Source organism: Bombus affinis, chromosome 8, assembly GCF_024516045.1.
Source record: "Bombus affinis isolate iyBomAffi1 chromosome 8, iyBomAffi1.2, whole genome shotgun sequence".
Taxonomy (NCBI): Eukaryota; Metazoa; Arthropoda; class Insecta; order Hymenoptera; family Apidae; genus Bombus; species Bombus affinis.
This window is the reverse complement of record NC_066351.1, coordinates 1,701,756-1,721,518: the sequence shown is the minus strand read 5'-3', so window position 1 is coordinate 1,721,518 and position 19,763 is coordinate 1,701,756. Positions and strand designations below refer to the sequence as shown.

The 19,763-nt window shown below is 32.7% G+C and overlaps 3 protein-coding genes across 15 annotated transcripts; 2 read left to right on the top strand and 1 right to left on the bottom strand.

Annotated features, from left to right (window-relative positions):
* Positions 1–149: 149 nt before the first annotated feature.
* LOC126919437 (3-hydroxyisobutyrate dehydrogenase, mitochondrial) lies at positions 150–4,146 on the bottom strand. Of its 4 annotated transcripts, none has more exons than XM_050728753.1 (7): positions 3,939–4,146; positions 2,490–2,569; positions 2,003–2,181; positions 1,776–1,897; positions 693–903; positions 496–622; positions 150–420 (listed from the first exon to the last, which is right to left on the bottom strand). In XM_050728753.1, exons 2-7 carry the CDS (start codon positions 2,523–2,525, stop codon positions 232–234), a joined length of 864 nt encoding a protein of 287 aa, XP_050584710.1. In that variant the 5' UTR covers positions 2,526–2,569; positions 3,939–4,146; the 3' UTR covers positions 150–231. The 4 variants fall into 4 exon arrangements, with proteins under 4 accessions (XP_050584710.1, XP_050584708.1, XP_050584707.1 ...); XM_050728751.1 differs by lacking the exon at positions 3,939–4,146 and adding an exon at positions 2,929–2,971; XM_050728750.1 differs by lacking the exon at positions 3,939–4,146 and adding an exon at positions 2,655–2,922.
* Positions 4,147–5,228: 1,082 nt separating this feature from the next.
* LOC126919389 (uncharacterized) lies at positions 5,229–12,796 on the top strand. Of its 3 annotated transcripts, none has more exons than XM_050728572.1 (12): positions 5,229–6,325; positions 6,402–6,546; positions 6,622–6,804; positions 7,077–7,228; positions 7,305–7,401; positions 7,532–7,598; positions 7,688–7,928; positions 8,565–8,754; positions 9,704–9,794; positions 9,868–10,023; positions 10,101–10,194; positions 12,055–12,258. In XM_050728572.1, the coding sequence occupies exons 1-12, from the start codon at positions 6,154–6,156 to the stop codon at positions 12,123–12,125; spliced, it is 1,659 nt and encodes a 552-aa protein (XP_050584529.1). In that variant the 5' UTR covers positions 5,229–6,153; the 3' UTR covers positions 12,126–12,258. The 3 variants fall into 3 exon arrangements, with proteins under 3 accessions (XP_050584529.1, XP_050584531.1, XP_050584528.1); XM_050728571.1 differs by having other exon boundaries at positions 5,231–6,325; positions 10,111–10,194; positions 12,055–12,796; XM_050728574.1 differs by lacking the exons at positions 9,868–10,023; positions 10,101–10,194 and having other exon boundaries at positions 12,055–12,796.
* Positions 12,797–13,269: 473 nt separating this feature from the next.
* Positions 13,270–18,810, top strand: LOC126919431 (uncharacterized). Of its 8 annotated transcripts, none has more exons than XM_050728740.1 (10): positions 13,276–13,437; positions 13,509–13,730; positions 15,961–15,997; positions 16,234–16,360; positions 16,462–16,555; positions 16,874–16,989; positions 17,081–17,317; positions 17,398–17,603; positions 17,674–17,742; positions 18,550–18,810. In XM_050728740.1, exons 3-10 carry the CDS (start codon positions 15,970–15,972, stop codon positions 18,693–18,695), a joined length of 1,023 nt encoding a protein of 340 aa, XP_050584697.1. In that variant the 5' UTR covers positions 13,276–13,437; positions 13,509–13,730; positions 15,961–15,969; the 3' UTR covers positions 18,696–18,810. The 8 variants fall into 8 exon arrangements, with proteins under 8 accessions (XP_050584690.1, XP_050584693.1, XP_050584697.1 ...); XM_050728737.1 differs by having other exon boundaries at positions 15,849–15,997; XM_050728735.1 differs by having other exon boundaries at positions 15,834–15,997.
* The last annotated feature ends 953 nt before the right edge of the window (positions 18,811–19,763 follow it).

The window sequence follows — 19,763 nt, the reverse complement described above, 5'->3', positions numbered from 1 at the left end:
ATATTAATCTGTAATCTTTCAATTTGTTATTCTTGATTTGTTACCGACACTTCATGACTGTTCCGTCTTGTAGCGCACTCTATGCTATCACAACACGTTTCAAAGTTTAAGATACAGAAAATCCAATACTACATTTCAAACATGTCTAATTACGTATAAAAGATTATAAAATCATTTATTACAATACACACTTAATAGTAATAAATTAGTTACATCATTAGATTTCTAGAATTAAAGTTGCTGCTGACCTTTAAGAAATTGATAAACGAAACTGAAATCTTTCTTTGTAAATCCTTGAGCGATAATTGCCCTATAAATTTGATGAGCCAAGGATCCAAAAGGAATACTTGCTTCTACCTTAGCCGCGGCAGCCTGCACCAATCCTAAATCCTTGGCCATTAAAGTCACTCCAAAACCACCCTAAAATTAAATCCATTAAATACACCAATAAAACGAATCTTAACAAAATAAAAGAAATGCAACGTAATTAAGTACCTCGTAATTTTTAGAGCTTGGAACATTGTCGAGGATACCTGGAACAGGATTATACAACTCGGAAGACCAACATCTGCCGGAGCTAGAGTTCACAATATTAGCTAACACCTTGGGATCTAAACCTAACCTAAAATACAATAACTAAATGAAACAGTTATATTTATAGCGTAGTATGAAATACAAACTGCGTGAGTTACTTTTGTCCGAGATTAAATGCTTCAGCTGTACCGATCATGCTAATAGCCAAAAGCATGTTATTACATAATTTTGCTGCTTGGCCCATACCCACGTTTCCACAGTGAATTATCTTAGATCCCATGGATTTTAAAAGAGGCTTGGCAAGTTCGAAATTTTCCTTAGAACCTCCAACCATGAATGTTAACGTTCCATCCTTAGCTGCGTTTATACCTAATTGGAGTTAAACGAAATGACATTAACACATGGTCAAACATATCTTCGCACCGTCCATGAGTATATTGGACCATCTACAACCACATCTAGCTTTTTACTATCGTACCTCGCTGATCACATTATTCAATCATTTTTTAAGTCAAATGTTTAAGGGATTTTTCTGGAAAGATTTCGCTCAGAGTGTAAATAATACAAGTTGCCTAAGATGCGAATAGTACTAGATTTCCAATTTTTATGTACGGCAGTGGGTTCTATTTTTGAGACAAGAAATTGTTTATAGTTCAAGTAAAGAGATTACATCTATTAAACAGTTATAACATCCGATTGAATGTGGTTTATTAATACGTAATCTTGGACAGAAACTTGACGGAAACGTAGAGCGCGAGTTTCAAATCGTTTAAATAGACAGAAAGAGAAAAAGCAAAAAGGACGGAAGCAAGAAAGAAAGATGTGGGGTATGCTCTATAATGATAGATCTGAAGCACCTATGTGCAACAATAGGTGCTATTTTCTTTGCACCTAATTGTAGAGTGTAAACATATTGTGGGTAAACCCAGCTTAAGAATTATTAATACTTTATTATCTTTTTCCAGGTGAACGGGATCGTTTGCGACTCATGGTTCCTTAGAGACTTTTGTTCCTTACGATGAATGAAGAACGTTGCAATAAAACAATTTTGATCTTGAAAATCATACTGAAATTCAATTTTTCACGAAGTTTTCTTACAAATTTTCATTAATTCGGAAGTGTAGATTTGCTCCACGCTGGTTTATATACATTATTCACTTTTCATATACTCTGTCTTGTTTCCTCATGCACCTTAAAACTTTTATTAATGCATCTGAATTCCACGATCTATTTAGAATTACCTCCAGATACTGGACTGTCTATAAAATTAACGCTAATTTTTTCAGCCTCCTTCGCCAAGATTTGAGATACAAACGGATCTATTGTGCTGCTATCGATCAGCAAAGTGTCCCTTCTCGCTGCACTGAAAGTACGAAAAGAGAAAAAAGATTCGGATATTTTTTTTTTAAAGATAATACGCTTGATAAATTGAGGGGATACTTGAGAGATAACACGATTACTTATTTACCTCAATAAACCATTCTTAATGTTATAAACGTCCAGAACATCTTGATTAGATGGCAACATCGAAACGACTACTTCGACGTCTTTTACCACTTCAGTAGGATCCGAAGCTCTGTTAGCACCTACCTCTGTCAACTTCGACACAGCTGATTCGTTCACATCAAAGACGACTAGTTTGTGACCCTGTAACATGATATAAATCAATACATTCGATTTCAAATGAATCTTTAGATAAGTATTATTTGATTGCAAATATGCATATATGGAAAATTTAAGCTTCTTCAAGTGGATTTTTCTTTTGTAAATGAACATAATACACAAAAAATATAGGAAATATCTATAGTAAAGTTTCGTAATTGTTATATAATTACAATTACTTGTTACATAATTTAATAGGTGAAGCCATTCTCCATTTATGCCTTATTTCGCTTATTTTTTACAAAATTACGAATTTGCATAAATATACGTAGTCTGAATAATGAATAATTTACGTTTCGTAGAATATTTCTCGCCATATGACCACCCATGTTGCCCAAACCGATGAAACCAACTCGAGAAAAACATCGTTTCCCTGCATTACACGTAAGGAAATAAAAATATAAAGTAAACATTGATTTCTTATTATCATCGAATATTTTTACTATAAGATAAACAACCTGCACTAACACAGATAACAAACTTCTGCAATGAAGTAAAAATACTCATTGTAAAAATGCTTGTATCACACTACGTTAAGAAAATTGATAGTTATCGTTGAATTCTATCATTATAGAATATTATGATGCACAATGGTCATATAAACAACTAACTATATCACGAAACATCACACGTATACGAAAAATATAACATTGCAAAGTAACGAGATATAATATTTTCATGGGTAAAGTTCAGTTGTCGAGTATTCAGCACAAAATTCAACGAGAAACTAACCAAGCAGCTTACGACTGATGTTTACCATAAACGTGTTATCGACATGAGTTCAGTCTAACCTTATCGTACAGATAAATATTTTTCTGCTAGTTGTGCTGTACTAGAAAATGTGTACATAACTACTATATTATTATAATATGCCTTTTAAAGACATTGTTTGTATTGCGTAACGAAGATAATATAAGTACGAAAATGGGAATTACTTTCTCGTAGGGCCGTTTAATGTTGCGACAAATTCATGCCTTGTTGTTTGTCATTTAAAAAATAATTGTATGCTGTTTTATGTAGATATTTATTTATTTCTTACAAGTGAAAGAAATGAAAATACACGTTCTTTGTTATTAGACAATCATCTTTTTTCTGGTAGTGCATTCAAATATCTACTTGATAATGAACAAAATTTATTTGATTGTGAAGATGGTACAACGAAAACTTTAAAACGATTCGTTATAAAAGAACTTTGCAGAATAGTTTTTTATTTTACGAGATAAGCATAAAGTCGGTGCCAAAAGACAGGTGATTAAATTTGCATAATGTTGTCTAGAATCCATTATATACAAAACATGGACATGAAAAGAATTACAAAGAAGCGCGTGTTTGGCCTATTGCATTATATTCCGCTGCATTACCATCTATTTTATCGAAATTTTTCTACAATAAATCCAGAACTGCAAGCATCAGACTCAAAAGTAAATCAAACCTTGATGCAGAGAATAACAGTGGCAGTGATAATCCCGACAAATATATAGATTGACTCATTCAGATTTTTCTATCGATACTTGACATGCGACATAATTTTTTGATGCTGATTTCTTTTAAAGAACCATAACGATTTTCTTCTGTTTTTGTCGCAATTAATTTCATTAGTGTTTTATTGCTACTTGCGATTTAAATCGTTACAGCTTTGTTGATGTTTGCACGTGAACTAAGAAGTAAGTGGTTCGATAGACCACCCTCGTTCAAGGAAAAAAAACATTGTATGTGGTTAACTATTTAATAGAAATATTTACAGAATACTAGGAGCTGTCCAGTAATCGTGCTTCACGTTGCGCGTAATTATTCTGTATAAACTATCTTGCGCGAGTGTTCTACCAGTTCGATGTACGGATGACTCTAACGTAAGAACTTTCAACCGTTCGGGTCGTTCGGACTGCCTTGAATGTTTTGTAGATTCTAACGACGAAAAGCAGGAAAAGATGACTTTGACTCCTTCCTTCCACACCCAATTTCAGGAGAATGGGAGTCGTGTGCAAGCGATATTGTATTTGATAGATGGCGTTTTGACAACTTAGGGGAATTTACATGGTTTCGTTTGCTCATGGTCACTCGGTATCGATACGGTAACCTATACTTTTATAACAAATGCACCGGAAGTACTTGGAGATGCAATAGCCAAAAGTTGTATGTTTAGTACACGAAAAAAAAAATATTAATAGTAACCTTGTTGATTTCTATCTGCAAGTCATGTTTGTCGTATTAACCAGTACGTTATCTTATCATTTCCGGTAGAATAAACAATAAGTAATAACAATAAATAATGACAAAAAGAGCAAAATCATTTCCCGTATCTTCATTAGTACCAGTACTGCCATTCTTGCGTCACTAACTGAAGAAAAATGTTGCTTATCTCGATTTTAATACTAACGGCCTTATACTAATTTGCTTCTGAATATCCATATACGAAATTTAATGTCATTTAATAGTACTTTCATATAATTAGAAAAATTTGCTATTATACAAATGATATGTAGAACACAATAAAAAACATTTCATTGATAAATAAATAATAAATAATTTGGAAGAAAAAGGAGATAATATCTTGTATGTATAATATATTGCTTAGCTCCGTACTTTTTATTGCCTTTCACAGAGAAAAGAGTCATGGACATTCTTAATAGCTCCATGATAACATGTTTAATGATACAGATATATGTATCTATCAATCGATATTTAATCCTTTTAGAATTAAATTTTTTCTGGACCTTGGAAAAAATTTTTTGTCGATTATGGGCTTATAGTAAAATCTTATCAAATTTTTCGACTTTTATGGATAATAATATATTCTATTATTGGTTTGACAACTAAGTAATTGCGGATTTTGTCATTAGTTCATTCAATCGCTTAGTTGCTGACCCAATAGTTAGAAGTAAGTCACATCATAGTAAAAATATCATGGTAAAAATAAACTTGCTATTGTATGAAGATTCATCATTCTTGCTATGAATCTTCAACTATTAATATATTCATAGTATACAAAGGAGACAAAATTTTATTATTAATTTAAATTTCAGTTTTATCGAAAACAAATACATACATATCTCGTGTAATCTAATACGTTTAATCTAATATGTTTAATTAGTTGACGGTTTGTTGGAATACATTTAAACAACGTATAACAATTCAGAATTTACTTTCACCTTTAAAAGCATCGTTCTATTTTATATATATATTTCATGAACAGTGCACAAGATATGAAAAACAAAGAAATGCTACGACAGAGGATAATAAAGAAAAAGCTTCGAGGAACGATAACAAAGAATATTCCTCATAACTGATATTTAATGTTATTTTGTTAGATTATCTTCTCATACACGAGGCATCGATGAATACTTAAAACATCGTCAATTAGACATCAACGAAGCTATAAGCTTTGAAACTCATTTATAATTATATGTTTTGTGTCAAGCATGAGTTGTAATTCTGTTTGCACACTTTTTTATCGTCGTTCTTATCTGCCATCAAACCGCACCCTTAATTTACGTTTGTGTACAATAGAGCACTCAAATTGCACGTATCGTCGTGTTCAGAAGCTTGTATATATATTTACGTCACCCTCTACGTCGAATCGTACTCCCAGCAACCTGAGAGGAGGTTACACTCAGGCTGGCCCTACGTTGACAGAGAACTTGGCGAAAAAGGGAGACGACGCTGGACTACACGGAAAACACACGATTTGGAGATTAAACAAAGGGTTTCCTTGCCTCCTGAAAAGATTTGTGCTTAACTCTTAACGCTACGACTTTTAATTGTGAATATCGACCGGCAACTCCAACTTATTCTCGTCATACTTCGATTTGCAAGTTTTTAAGTGTCAAATTTTAAAGAGTAGAGCGCCGCACATCGGTGGTGCTAGAGAGGCACATTTGTAGAGTTAAAGGTTAAGTTGCGCGCGAAATAAATTAAATGGCGGGAATGCTTGCGTATAAATAATCGTACGAGTTCATTATGAAGGTGTATTCGTTGATTTACACATTTGTAGCGTCTATTTTTATAGTGATGGCTGATAAAAGAAATATCTTTTTATCGAAGGGAAGATCGTGGATTGCAGATGAATATTTTACGAAACTTATCAAGTTGTCGTTTACTTCTTCTGAATGCTGCAACGTTTTCTTAAGCGGTTAGTAAAAATAAATTATGGATTTTATTTATGTTTCTTTACTTAAATTACTTAAAAATTATGAAATTTTATTTAGATACGACTGAAGATTCGGAAACGTTGTTCAATCAATTCAGAAGCATCTATCCATCCAATTACCTCTTGAAATCGAACACGCACGACTGCCACGAATTCTTTTTGTTGGGATCAAGTGAAGAAGGAATCATGGAGTCTATAAAAAAGTAAAATAAGAGAATCACGTTTGAGTGTATAAAGCCTGTTCCGTTTTTAATAGAAATATAACTGTTTCATTAAAGAATACCGTTACTACAGTGGAATACAGAGATTCTGATTATAGTGAATAACGATATTTCCAATGATTCTTGTCTATTGAATAATTCTGTGTACGGAATTGCAAATATAAATATTGTCTCTATGTCGGGAATGTGGACATTATCAAAAGACTACATAAAACCGCGAGTCTTTACTAAAGTTGACAGGTAATACATAATGATAAACAATATAAATTACGGTAGAACTCCATTTACTGAAAAGAAATGTTAATTAACTGCTATTATGTAAACGAAAAACAATAGCTAATAGAATGAATGAATAAATTTATAAAATATGATGTATTTATATAACAGCAATAAAAACAAACAGTTTTACATAAATGAAGTTCTATCATAAGAAGAAATTGTAAATATCATTTCAATGCGTGGCATTATCATCCTTTTTGTTAAAATTCAAATTGTTCAAATTGTTTGTTAAGATACAAGGAAATTCAAATAAACGACAAGGTAAACTTTCATGGTAGAGAATTACAAGTCTGCAGCGATTATATTCCTCCTATGACGTACTTGAATCATACAATTCAGAAAACGATTAATGGTATACAAGCAGAAGTATACACAATGGATAGTGGTATATAAATAAATGAATCGCATAATTTAATGCAACATTTGCCATAAGGGTTGTAAGATATATTTTTAAAATACAGATTTGGATTGGGACGGTATCGAAATGCGGTTGTTTCTAATAATGGCGGAAAAATTAAATTTCACGTGGACTTTGAGGAAACCAGAGGGAAACTACACGTAAATATAATGAATATAATCAGTCTTGTTTTCATTAGTTCTCTGAATTATTTGTTATTGTTCATTAAAATGAAAAATTGTATTATTAATTTAGCTTTAATTTGCTTTTAACTTCATCTTAATTTGTTAGATATGGCAAACGAATCAACGACACATATTGGATGGGCGGTATAATACAAATGATACGTGATCAGAAAGTACACTAATTTATTCTTTATTTATTCCCCTAAAAAATAAGTAGAAAATTAATTAAAAATCTTTTCATATCTATCCTGTGTTTCTGCAGGTAGATTTAGCGTTCGCCAGTATTTGGCTAATATTGGATCAAGAAAGATTCGTGCAGTTATCCGAACCTTGGTACCAACTACATATACATTTTTTGGTACCTCGTCCTCGTCGAACCACAGACTTTTTGGCTCTCAAAAGACCATTCTCAGAAGAAGTTTGGTTCTTACTCTTATCTGTACTGCTACTACACAGCTTCTATGCATATGTTCGGACTTGGATTGATCCCAAATTTCCGAAACGTAAGAAACCATAAAAAATACTTTTTGCCGTATATTTCATCGTCATATTATCATCTTATAGATTCCAAAATACTATAATTCTTCAATCATATTCTTTCATTATATATATCTATATGTATATAAATATGTGTATATAAATATATATAATATATATTTATATTTATACAAACCATTATTGATACTACTATCCCTTTGCGGACGGGACGGTTCGAAGTCAACCGTACCGTAGGGCCAAGCTGCTGCCGCGATAGTCAGTAAAATTGCCAGCGCACATTTCTGCATAGACACGACTCTCCACAGGATAAATAAAATGACATGCATGTGGGTCTTTTATATATACGCATATATGAGATATATGAATTTCTCGACCATAGCGAAGCGTTTACGTGGGACACATATATGAATCTTCTGGCTCCATCAGTTGTTTTCGCCAAACGCATATATGAGTTCTTCAGCCAAATTGATGGTTTATGCAGAACGCATATATGCGGCGGTAGTCCGCAAAGGGCTATATCATTTATACAAACCATTATTGATAATACCATATAAACCATTTTTGATAATCTACGTCATTGAATAGAGAAATAATAAACATACTCAGGAGTCAAGAGAAAGTGAATAAAACAATCTTTTCAGGATATCGTAATTTTCTAATTATCCTAACCGATCTGATTGGCTGTTTACTAAGCATGTCGGTACCGAAGAGTGTCGGGACCACGATGAACAAACTACAGATTCTTTTCTGGCAGACTGCGGGCTGGTTAATAATTGCAGCTTATTGCAGTAGCCTTGCGGCTAGACTTGCGAGTTCAGACTACGAGGACAGGTAACAGGGAATCGAAGTTTCTAATCATCAGACGAAACAAAAAATCGCCGCAGTAGACTACTATTATAGTTTCGCTTTTACTGATCTCTGCTTTTATTAATCGCATCTGTTTTTGTTGAGGTAAAAATAATTGTTCTACACATCAGGATATGATCTTGATAATATTATTTAATATACAAAGTAAGCACGTAATTATGAAAATACGTTATATATACTACAACCAGAAGTATTAGGATACGCACTCTATATACATACACACACATATACACAACATATAAGGTTACAGAGTGTTCGGCAACAGGTGTGAACAAATTTAATGGATTATTCTTGAATCTAAGATAAAAATCAAGAATAAAAAAATTGCGTTTTCGGCTTTGTTTTTTAATTATTGGCAATTTAAAATTAGTCGAAATATCCCTGTACGTGAGCAAACCTCCTTACACGAACAAAAGGAGGGCATCGTAAGCAGCGAATGCGCAAGGATCTTCAAATCGAACGGTACATAGCAGCTTACCTCACGTAAATCGTAGCGAAAAAAATTATGATATTTAAAGCCGCAAATCATGCTTTGCATGACCACGAGATTTAAATTATTAATGACCTTTGCACGACCATTTGCGCGAGAAAGAACGTAGATTATACATTATACTTGCCTACCCACTAAATTCCATAACAGCATATCGAAAACCGCCTGATGGAATTTTCGAATAGAAAACATTATTTCTCTAATGATAGTACATATATCTCTATATATCTCATGTATATCTATACATCTCTAATAACAGCACATATAAACAATGTTTATATAATTTTCATACACGCACCGCGACCATGTATGTACACATTAGGTTATATTTATTGAAAAACTTTACCAAGCTTCATAAGAAGCAAATAAGGATATCCACTGTGCAGATAAATTTAAATAAAAAATCATAATAAATATTTTTAGGATCGATACCATCGAACAATTTGTTCAAGCAAATTTGCAATGGGGAAAAATGGGTCAACCACCTCCATTCGCCGATTTCTTCGACCTCACGGTACGTCACTTCAATCGAAATGATAATTTTCCAAAATTCACATTAAAAAAGAAAATACATTTGATTCAATTAGAATCCACATGCAGCGCAACTACCGAATAGATATCGTCAAATACAAAATAGTACACACTTAAAGCAATTCATTACGCAAGGTAATTACGCTATTCCAGGAAAAATACTAGACACTTATTTTTTTCCAACCGACTATATATCAAACGAAGACTTAAAGGTATCTATGCAAAACTATATTCTACATATGTTTCATACACGTGTTGCAAAAGAATATTCAAGTTATGAATAATATAGTTCATCATAGAATTACAGATTGATGAGAGAACCTGTGGGACACTTTTATGCTGCTTTTGCCGTTCAACCATGGCTTCTGAAACCCATAAACAGGGTAAATTACGATTTTCAGTATCAAAACTCTACATAAATGAATATGAGAGGAGAAAAACATGATGAGTGCAATTTCTTTAATTTTTTTGTTTTAACATCACTCTACAATTAAATAGGAAAATTTTAATATAACATAATTGTAAATGGAAATAACTTGATAGGTACGAAGGTGGAAAAAATTTCTTTCAAAATTATTGATAATGATTGAAGTCAACGAATTTTAATGCAAGCGATATTGTAACATCTTCAATACTGTAATATTACGACGAAGAATATTTTGAAGATCGTGAAGAAGATGGAAAACATATGTTTACCTCCAACATCGAATATAACCCTCACCCAAAAGTCTTACGTCTTAATTAAATTAGAGAAACTTAAGTACATAATATTAATATGATATTAACATGAGAAAGGAAGCATACATATATAAGATATCGAAATTATAGAAATTAGGATTACTAGTGGTTTCTATCCTATATGATAAATTTATTGATAGATGGATTTATTTACAGTGGTTTAAACAGGAAACGATGGTTATTTAATGTGAGCTTAATGCAGTAATGCGATATAACTAAATTAATCCACGACTCACAATTCACAATTAACAACTCATAACAATTCGGCAACTAATGATTAACCAAGCCGCAATTCGCTCACAACTTTCTCTCGACTTAACTGACAATTCGCAACAAATGAACTCCTCGCAACTAGGTTCTCGATTAACCCATTTGCATCATGGTTCTATTTCAGAGGACTGGTCCCTATCACCGCGCGTGGTCGGTTGTAGGTGCAGTAAATGACATCCGAATTTTTCATGGACTTATCGAAAATTTACTGTTCAAAACGATTGGTAGACAACGTTATTTCGCAAACATCGCATCTTACATTCTTTATGACGGAGGAAAAAAAGAAAAAGTTATTTATTTAAGAAAGTATAAGAAATAAAAAATTAAATCATATTATTTCTCGTGTTCTTTAAAATGTCAATACAATAAACTCATATAGGCGGAATGGGGACAAACGGGTCAAACGTGAACTTTCACATCTGAAGGATACTTTGTGACTGAAATAAAAAGCAGTCTCAGCGCACGTAATAATCCACGCTTGGTGATAGAGGACAGTCATCCGAGCGCTTGCATGCAAATAGATAACTGACTACTAATCGATTTTCTTCCTCAAGCATCTCTTTGTCATCTTTCCTTACCACCACGCACGTGTTGCGTAACCGTCCGCGATCATTCACATACGCCTCCTTCCGGGTACTATTTGACTGAAGGACTGGGGACATTGATGGGCCGCTTGGTTCATTGAAGTTTCCTGTCCCTTTCCTTTCGGCACTTAGGCTTTCTCGCAACATTGTTTATAGTTCACCCGATATTTCGTAGGTAATCCACGATACTACACATATATGTAGGTATACAGTACTGACGTATTTATAATTTTCTTTAAAACATATGTGTAATCTGAAATTCATGATCTACACTAAATATCCAAGTTTTTGTAAAAGTAAGGGATATCCTAAGATATCAATTTTGAGGAGGATTGTATAAAAACAATTTTGATAATACGCAACTGATTGACGATATAGTGAATTATAAAACCGGTTTCCTGCAAAAAATAAGAAACGTGATTCAACGTAATTTTATTATTTATAATTTTATATTATTATTTATAATTTCTAATTTATTTACAGATATTATATAAAATAAAAAAAATACGTAAAATATGCTAATATTATATATGTTAATATTATTCTACACAATTTGTTTATTTCATGCAATATTTATAAATTTTAATGATCTCTAACTCGTATCACATGAATATGTATTTATAATAACTCCTATTTTTTCTATGTATACAGATCATTCTCTGGTTAAAGGAAACCGGCATCGTTATTTGGCATTTGCGCGATGTTATTCGCAGACGAGATAATTATAATCTACGCGAAGTATTCGTGGAGCACGATAGATACGACGGACACGTTCAAGTTCTCGGATTGATGCCGCTAGGCGCTGGATTTTTCTTCTTACTCGTTGGCATGTCGATTGCAACGTTTATATTTTACTTGGAGTTGAAACGTACTGCTAAAACTGCCTCTGTTCACGATTGTCTTCGCCATATGGATAAAAAACACGATGCATAAATAACACAATCGTAAACATACAATAATTTTACATAATTGCTAGATCATTGTACAAATAAAGCAATCTCGTCGTCAAATTGTTGACAATTCTAATCTTCACAAAAATGTGAAATATCTCATTACTAACAATTTGAGGACGAGATTTTATTATCATTTCTCGACAAAATATATATTATTAGAATTTGCACGTTTAAGAATTTGGAATAAAGGTCATTAATAATTTAAAAAGTAAATTGTAATTTAAATTCCGAAATATTACGCAACATTAACCGCTAAATGTCACTCATGGAACACTGCGCATCGTATACATATGTAGTATGCCAGAACAACCAACGTAGAAATATAGTGTGATCGTGTAATAACATAGTCGTCATTTGAATACATCTTCTTACTGATGATCCATGATTACAATAAAACAAAATGAATCATACATAATTCAATAAAATAATATAAAACGAAATTTAATAAATAAAACGAAAGAAACTTTTGAAATAACCTAATATTTGAATACTTCTTCTATGAATATATGCATATATCATAAAGTAAATATCCTTAAATTACATCAGCACGGTAGTAGAAACGAATCCGAGTATGTATAAAGAAATTACGAGGTATTAGTATATAAGTTACAACATTTAGCGAGATCATTATTGAAATATTTTCATCGCAGCCTTCATCTTCGCAGTCTAAAGGATAATTTAGAAAACGCGAGATTTCCTCTAACATTCGTAATAGTATATTTTCTATTTGGAGGATCGTCACCGCTTGAGCGTCACGCAGCGAATTTCAGTGACTTACCTAATAAATATCTCTGAGTCCTTCACAGCGCATAGGAGGACAATAAATGACGCTTCGTGCTGATTGGTCATTTTCTTGCGTTAAGTGAAAACCAATCAGCGTCCGTATTTCGGAATCTCCGTTGCGGACCTTATTTGAGCTCGACATGACATCTGCAGTTTCATTTGTGTCGTTCAACCGCGAACATCAACTAGGAAGTTATTAGATACTCGAGAGAGAGAGAGAGAGAGAAAGTCTCTTTATTAGAAACAATTGGTATAATCTTGTTCGTGATTTCGAATCAATAATATCTTCTCCGCCAGAGTAAGTTATGAATGATTAATTCTCTTAACTTTTCGAGAGAAGAGTTTCATATAGCCTGATTTTTATGGTAGCATGCCCACTGGAAGTGGAGCATTTGAAAAGATAGCAGTCCCACCTGCATATCCTGACTTATCAACATTTCAAAGCATTCGTGGAGACAAAATCGTTCCATTAGTCGCAACGATCAGTTGACCGCCTTCCCAACCATACTCGACACGTCAACGTCTCCAATTATTCGTATCATTACGTGGAGTGAAGTATCGTTCATCAGTGAACACGGGGATTTTTCAATTGTAAGCAGCATCGATATGTGTTCGCGGACGAGTATGATATCGTTAATCATTCGTAACGTTCAATCATATATCACGTCGCATCTGTTTCGTAACGTATAATCATCTGCAATCGTAAGCAGTCGTAAATGTCATTTTAACCGACAAGACTACATTTCCAAACTGGTTTTAACTTTCAAATTCTATTTTAGTATTCACACCGCTAACTCCAAAAAACGTGTACGAATACTTTCGCAATTGTGTTCGAAATGTTAGATAATCGTGATAAATTTTGGCGATACAGATGCAATATAGATGATATAGGCATTATCGGACAACGATTACAGTCTTTTACTTTTTGATTTTTGAGAGTTATCAATCACAAGTTACTCAGAAATTACATTTATCGATAAATTAACAATGCGATTGCGAAATCAGTTCCGTCGACGGAAATATTAGTTCAACATCACGCTGCATTTCAGTAGTATTATACCCAGAAAACTAAGCAGTACGCTAACTGGCAATAACCGGTTTATAAAGTACGGGATAAGAATTGTTATGTGGATTTAACAACACGGACGGTGAAGTACAATAAAGCTACGTGTGCAATACGGCGTAGAACAAGAGAAAAGTGATCTTCATTGCCTGATAATTTATATAAGAGATACGAGATCTCTGTACAGTGCCCCAGATTTTTTCAGCAGAATGATATTAGCATATTCTACGAATGACAATAAGAAAAAGTGTTGCATAAATATAGACACAAAATCGCCTTAAGAGAAAAATTAAAACGAAAGTGACTGGCCAATTTTCGTTTAACACGTATACATCGATGGTATTTATCTAATCTATTTACTCAAGTTATGTTTATAAATTGAGCTGATAATATGACTAGTATTAACACTAACAATATCGACATTTATTAAGTTGTATGATCTCGTATCAACATGCTACGAGAGTTCCCCAATAGAAAATATGCTAATATTTATTTTATTTACGGTTTCACACATGTAAATGCTTTACATGCTGTGCGGGAATATCAGCGAAGACTTGTCAATAGAAGAGTAACATACAGTTTAGGAGAGTTCATGAACGATCATGTAAAGGCGGATCGTTTCATTGTGTAAAATAACAGCAACAATATGTACATGGGCGTGATGAAAATCGAAATCTAAGAATTTTAAAAGTTTGTGATAGTAATACGCTACAGAGAGAGTGTTCACCGAGCGTTCTATCAACTAAGAATATTCAGAGCTACTATTTGGTGAACGCTGCATATTACAGACATCCGTATAACTACATTGCGTAATAGAAACTTTCGTTCATTGATTATGAAAAGAGTCGAATGGAACTCCTCTAAAATAATAATTTCCAACTAAACGTTCAAGAAGGTATTTTCAATATGCGCAATAACCATCAATGGAGACACGAAACTCCACACTCTGTTCGAAAAAGAGCATATTAACGCTATTCAAATTTAATATGTTGGAGGGAATGTGTAACAATAAAATATTTACTTGGGCGATTAACTGCACATACTTTTTTGAATCTTTTGCAAAATGAATTTGCAGAATTGGCAGGAAATATGCCACTATTTCTTCGTTTTAAATTTATGGATACAATTGGATAGTTGTGCAACATATTATGTTGTGGAAACACGGCGGTGGTTAAACGAGAATAATTCTTACAAATGCACGAATTAGAGAGGACCAGTCACTTGACCTTCAAATGCCTGGACATGGCACTTAATTTTTACTTATCTGGAACAGCAAAAGAGAAAGGCTAAAATGTAAAAATGGCGTTACCAGAAAAAAATTTAATTTATGCGAGGGATTGACGCAAAGAATTTGCGATGTATTTATAGAAATTAAAGAAAAACAAAAAAATATTCGCAATGTAGCACATTCAATTTTTCATAGATGGCGATCTTGTATTAACAAGAATAGGCGATACTATGAAAAGGAGCCAATGAAGATAAATATTACCTATTATTGTTTCGTGTCCTCTAATTTTTTTACTAAGCTCTTAGACTTACGTTTATATAACATTTTTGTCTTATTTTCACTCCTAGTAAAATATGCTGATATCGTCTTGTTGAAATGATCTGGGACATCTTGTATATTGTAGATTTTAATAAAATAGGACCTGTGACGAAGCGTTAAGATGCAGTGAAAACGGCGCCGTGTTGAACCCTGTAATTTTCTACGTGAAATCTTTAATTCTGACATTATTTCAAAGAAAACGTTTTATTTAGCAAAGGACGATGAGCACTAAGAAACACATCACCGACGGTAAATATTTATTTAAATACTTGTGTATTTGTTTTTTTCTTCTCTTTTTTTTTTAATTATATAAATAATACATTCTTTTCATATCAACATAATGAAAGTGGATTGACCTTATTGATACGCTTTGAGGTCTTTATAAAAATAATTTTATGAAAATACTAAACATTGAGTTGAGATAATAAATTTTTATCTGCCATTTTAGGAACTCATAATTACTAAATGTTTGTATCTGTTGTTAGCTCAACCGGCAACGGTGGACGAGCATTTTCAACTGATCTTGCATGATAGGGAAATTATTGATCATGATTTAGTAAAAGTGACATCGGATGATCTACCTGAGTGGTTCGATGAAAGGCTATTTAAAATGTGAGTAGAAAATTAAAATAAATAATAAGATTTCCCTCGAAGTGTAAGATTGTGACAAGCAAAGAAAACACATAAGTAATTGATGAAAATTATAATTTTAGAGGCCAGGGATATTATAACGGAAATTTACTAGGATTTGGAACTGCACTTGCGTCAGGCCTCACAGCAATATTAGCTGTTCCAGACATACTGGAGGTAATTTACATACTAACGCGTTCAATTGGAAAATCAAGTATTTTCTATATATCTATATTTCTATATATCTAGCAGCACAAGAAAATATCAAGTAAAATAGATCATTCAGATTTGAATTACAACACATGCTGAATTTCACGATTGCTCCATATAATTCCATTCTTTGGATTTCTACATTGTTAAATTTAAAAATATTCTTGCCTATTATTTTCAAAATCCGCATATTCGATCAAGGGGACTAACGAAAAAATCATAAAACCAAAATAGAAATGATAACTACTGTACTGCCCAAGTAAGGAAATATTTTTTACTTTGAAGGTTCTTCTTTTCACCAAGCAAAATGCCACAATCATCTCGTCTTACAAGCGATTCTCCCAAACGCTGCTATTCATGTACGCACTCTTTCACGAGGACATGCTCGACCCAAATTCGAAGTGAGTTTCAAAAAATTTCATTAAATATCGCATAAAAATATTCAGGATGGAACCTGTGATATTAAATCTGCTTGAAACACTTCTATTGAAGATGGTTCAGTGCGCTGAACGCAATTCGACAAAAACACGTGAAGGTCAGTAAAAAGCGTGTTCAGAGGAATCTCCATGGGATATACCAAAAGGATATGGCGATTACGCAATTCGGTTTCATAGGGTACGTCTTTGTGTGTCCCGAGAAAATTGGACTGGCGTACGCTACTGAGGAGCAGAGGATAGGTTTTAATCATTTTTGGCAAGTAACGGGTCACCTATTGGGTATAAGCGACAGGTAACAGATCTATAAAATATACAAAGCAAAACTGGAAATTCCATGATAAGAAATAGCTCCAATTGTTGCAATCTTTTTAGGATGAATATTTGTAGAAGAACGGTGGAGGAAACGGTAGAACTATGTAGAAGAATTCAAAATGAAATATTGGCAAAACATTTAGAAAACCCGCGTCCGGAATTTTTACGGATGATGAAAAATATAACGCATGGATTCTGGTACGTCGATTTGTCAGTGAACGAGGACGCTTTCCTTAGTCTCGCATACAATCTAACGGGAATTAAATGTTAGTACATTTAAGTATATTTTATTTACTTTTATTAGAAAGGCAATACTGAGCTAATTTTCTTCTTTAGATATAAAGCCCATTGGGTGGTACTCATATTTGAACCAAAAGACTCGTGAATTGATATTATACTCGTGTGGTAAGTAATTGCATTTTGTTAGAAAAAGGAATTAAAAATTATATAGAAATTATAAGATAATAATAGCATAAAATACATTAGATTCAATAGATTTTGCTTATAAGTCGATCTTGAAATTTAAATATTAAGTTGCGTAATACGTCCTGTCGCGATTCTCTAAATTCTTAGATAAATGTACTTATTCAGTAGTTTGTGCGGAACCTAAACATCGCATTTGTCCATTATACCAAGTTTTTTTAAATGCAATGTAACCAATTCGTGTGAAATGTGTAATATATTGGTAATTTCTCTTGTTGAACGTCTTAGATTTTGTCCAATTAAACTATCTATTTTATTCACATTAATTGTTATCGGCCTGCCATTTCGTTTTCGATCTTCCAAGTTGTAGCCTCTATCATTATATTTTCTAATTCGTCTTTAAGTAATACGTTTGTTAATGGCATTACCACCATAAATATCATAAATTCTTTTATTTATTTGTTCCGCGATCTCTTTCCTAAAAATAAAAAGCCATCAAATGCTGAAAATGAATACTCTGATCGCTCATTTCAAAGATGCATTTTTCTCGATCAAAACTAAAGAAGAACTAATCGCTACCGCAGATAAAATGCTTGCAGAGCACACTTAACTCAATATCTTTATGCATCCCAACTGTTATAATATAAGCAACAACTCCAGATAACGTTTTCCGAAAAGCGTACCGCCGTCGTGCCTACGCGATAGAACTATTACATGGCTTATAATTAGCTAAAATAAAAGATTTCATACATTCCTATTCGATAGTTCCTTAATAAAATTGTTTTACAGATATGCCGTTCATTGGTTGGGTGATACGACAAATATTCAATTTAATACTCGCAGTGTCTTACTGGATACTGGAATATTATCCACTGATACCAATGTTAGTATTTGGTAGAAAGAATGCAAAACTTTGTCTATATTCAGAAAATTAATATTATTGTAATTATTATAATATACAGGATGTTCAGCAATAGGTGTAAAAAAATGTAATGGGTTATTTGTAAAACTAAAATAAAGTGAAAATCGAAAATAAACAAATTGCGTTTTCGGCTTTGTTCTTTAATTATTGACAATTAAAAATTAGTCGAAATATCCCAGTGTGTGAGCAAACCTCCGTACATAATGAAAGTAGATTAGCCTAAGCAGTGGGGTGCACAGGAAACCTCAAATCGAACGATACATAGACAGCAGCTTATCTCACATAAGAAGAAAATTATGATATTTGAAGACATAAAATGCACCATGTTTTGTAAGAAAAATCGTAGATTTAACATTATACCTGCTTACTTGTCAAAATCCATAACTGCATATCGAAAACCGCCTCATGAAATTTTCGAGTAGGGAGCAATGTTTCCTCTAATCCTTTGGCTCCATAAATAATTAATAAATAATAGCACATGTACATAATGGTTATACGAATTTCTGTGTGAGTTTTTTGTGGACACCCGCTGTCAGGACGATCGCGGAGTGTATGTAAGATTTATATAAGGATCACTCCTTACATTATTTTTATATATTATATATACTATATATTAATATATAATATTATTGATATTAAATGATAAAATCAAAACATGTTTTAAATGGTGGTATATTTGATAAATTCAATAGTTATAAAAATATATAATCCATGTACGCAGTTGATCTACCAGATTAAAATTGCCTATTTATTGAAATTGTGAATGAAGCACGATTTAAATGTCTATAATTATTTTACTTATGAAACGAATTCGTTCAGAAATGAGTAATATTGTATATACAAACATATATATTTACATAAAATACATGTATTTATCACCGGTAGCAACTTTATTCTATGTATGTATACTGCATCGATAATGTCGCATGTGACAGGATAATGATAAGTGATCATCTAACTCTCGAAATAAAGTAACACGAAAAAGAATTATATCCACATCAATCCTATGCGTTGTCTATACCTAGCCTCATCGATATATATATATATCTATTGCTTAATCATCAAGTACTTTACAGATTTG

What these genes read in the sequence shown, in the direction of transcription:
- LOC126919431 (XM_050728733.1), top strand. Translation starts at nt 15,970, where the DNA reads ATGAGCACTAAGAAACACATCACCGACG. An exon ending in CTGTTCCAGACATACTGGAG is followed by an intron (nt 16,556 to 16,873) that starts GTAATTTACATA and finishes TTTACTTTGAAG; the next exon opens with GTTCTTCTTTTCACCAAGCA. An exon ending in ATGCTCGACCCAAATTCGAA is followed by an intron (nt 16,990 to 17,080) that starts GTGAGTTTCAAA and finishes CTTCTATTGAAG; the next exon opens with ATGGTTCAGTGCGCTGAACG.
- LOC126919389 (XM_050728571.1), top strand. Translation starts at nt 6,154, where the DNA reads ATGAAGGTGTATTCGTTGATTTACACATTTGTAGCGTCTATTTTTATA. An exon ending in CTGCAACGTTTTCTTAAGCG is followed by an intron (nt 6,326 to 6,401) that starts GTTAGTAAAAAT and finishes AATTTTATTTAG; the next exon opens with ATACGACTGAAGATTCGGAA. An exon ending in AAACCAGAGGGAAACTACAC is followed by an intron (nt 7,402 to 7,531) that starts GTAAATATAATG and finishes TTAATTTGTTAG; the next exon opens with ATATGGCAAACGAATCAACG.
- LOC126919437 (XM_050728750.1), bottom strand. Translation starts at nt 2,703, where the DNA reads ATGAGTATTTTTACTTCATTGCAGAAGTTTGTTATCTGTGTTAGTGCA. An exon ending in TGTTATCTGTGTTAGTGCAG is followed by an intron (nt 2,570 to 2,654) that starts GTTGTTTATCTT and finishes CGTGTAATGCAG; the next exon opens with GGAAACGATGTTTTTCTCGA. An exon ending in ATTAAGAATGGTTTATTGAG is followed by an intron (nt 1,898 to 2,002) that starts GTAAATAAGTAA and finishes TCGTACTTTCAG; the next exon opens with TGCAGCGAGAAGGGACACTT.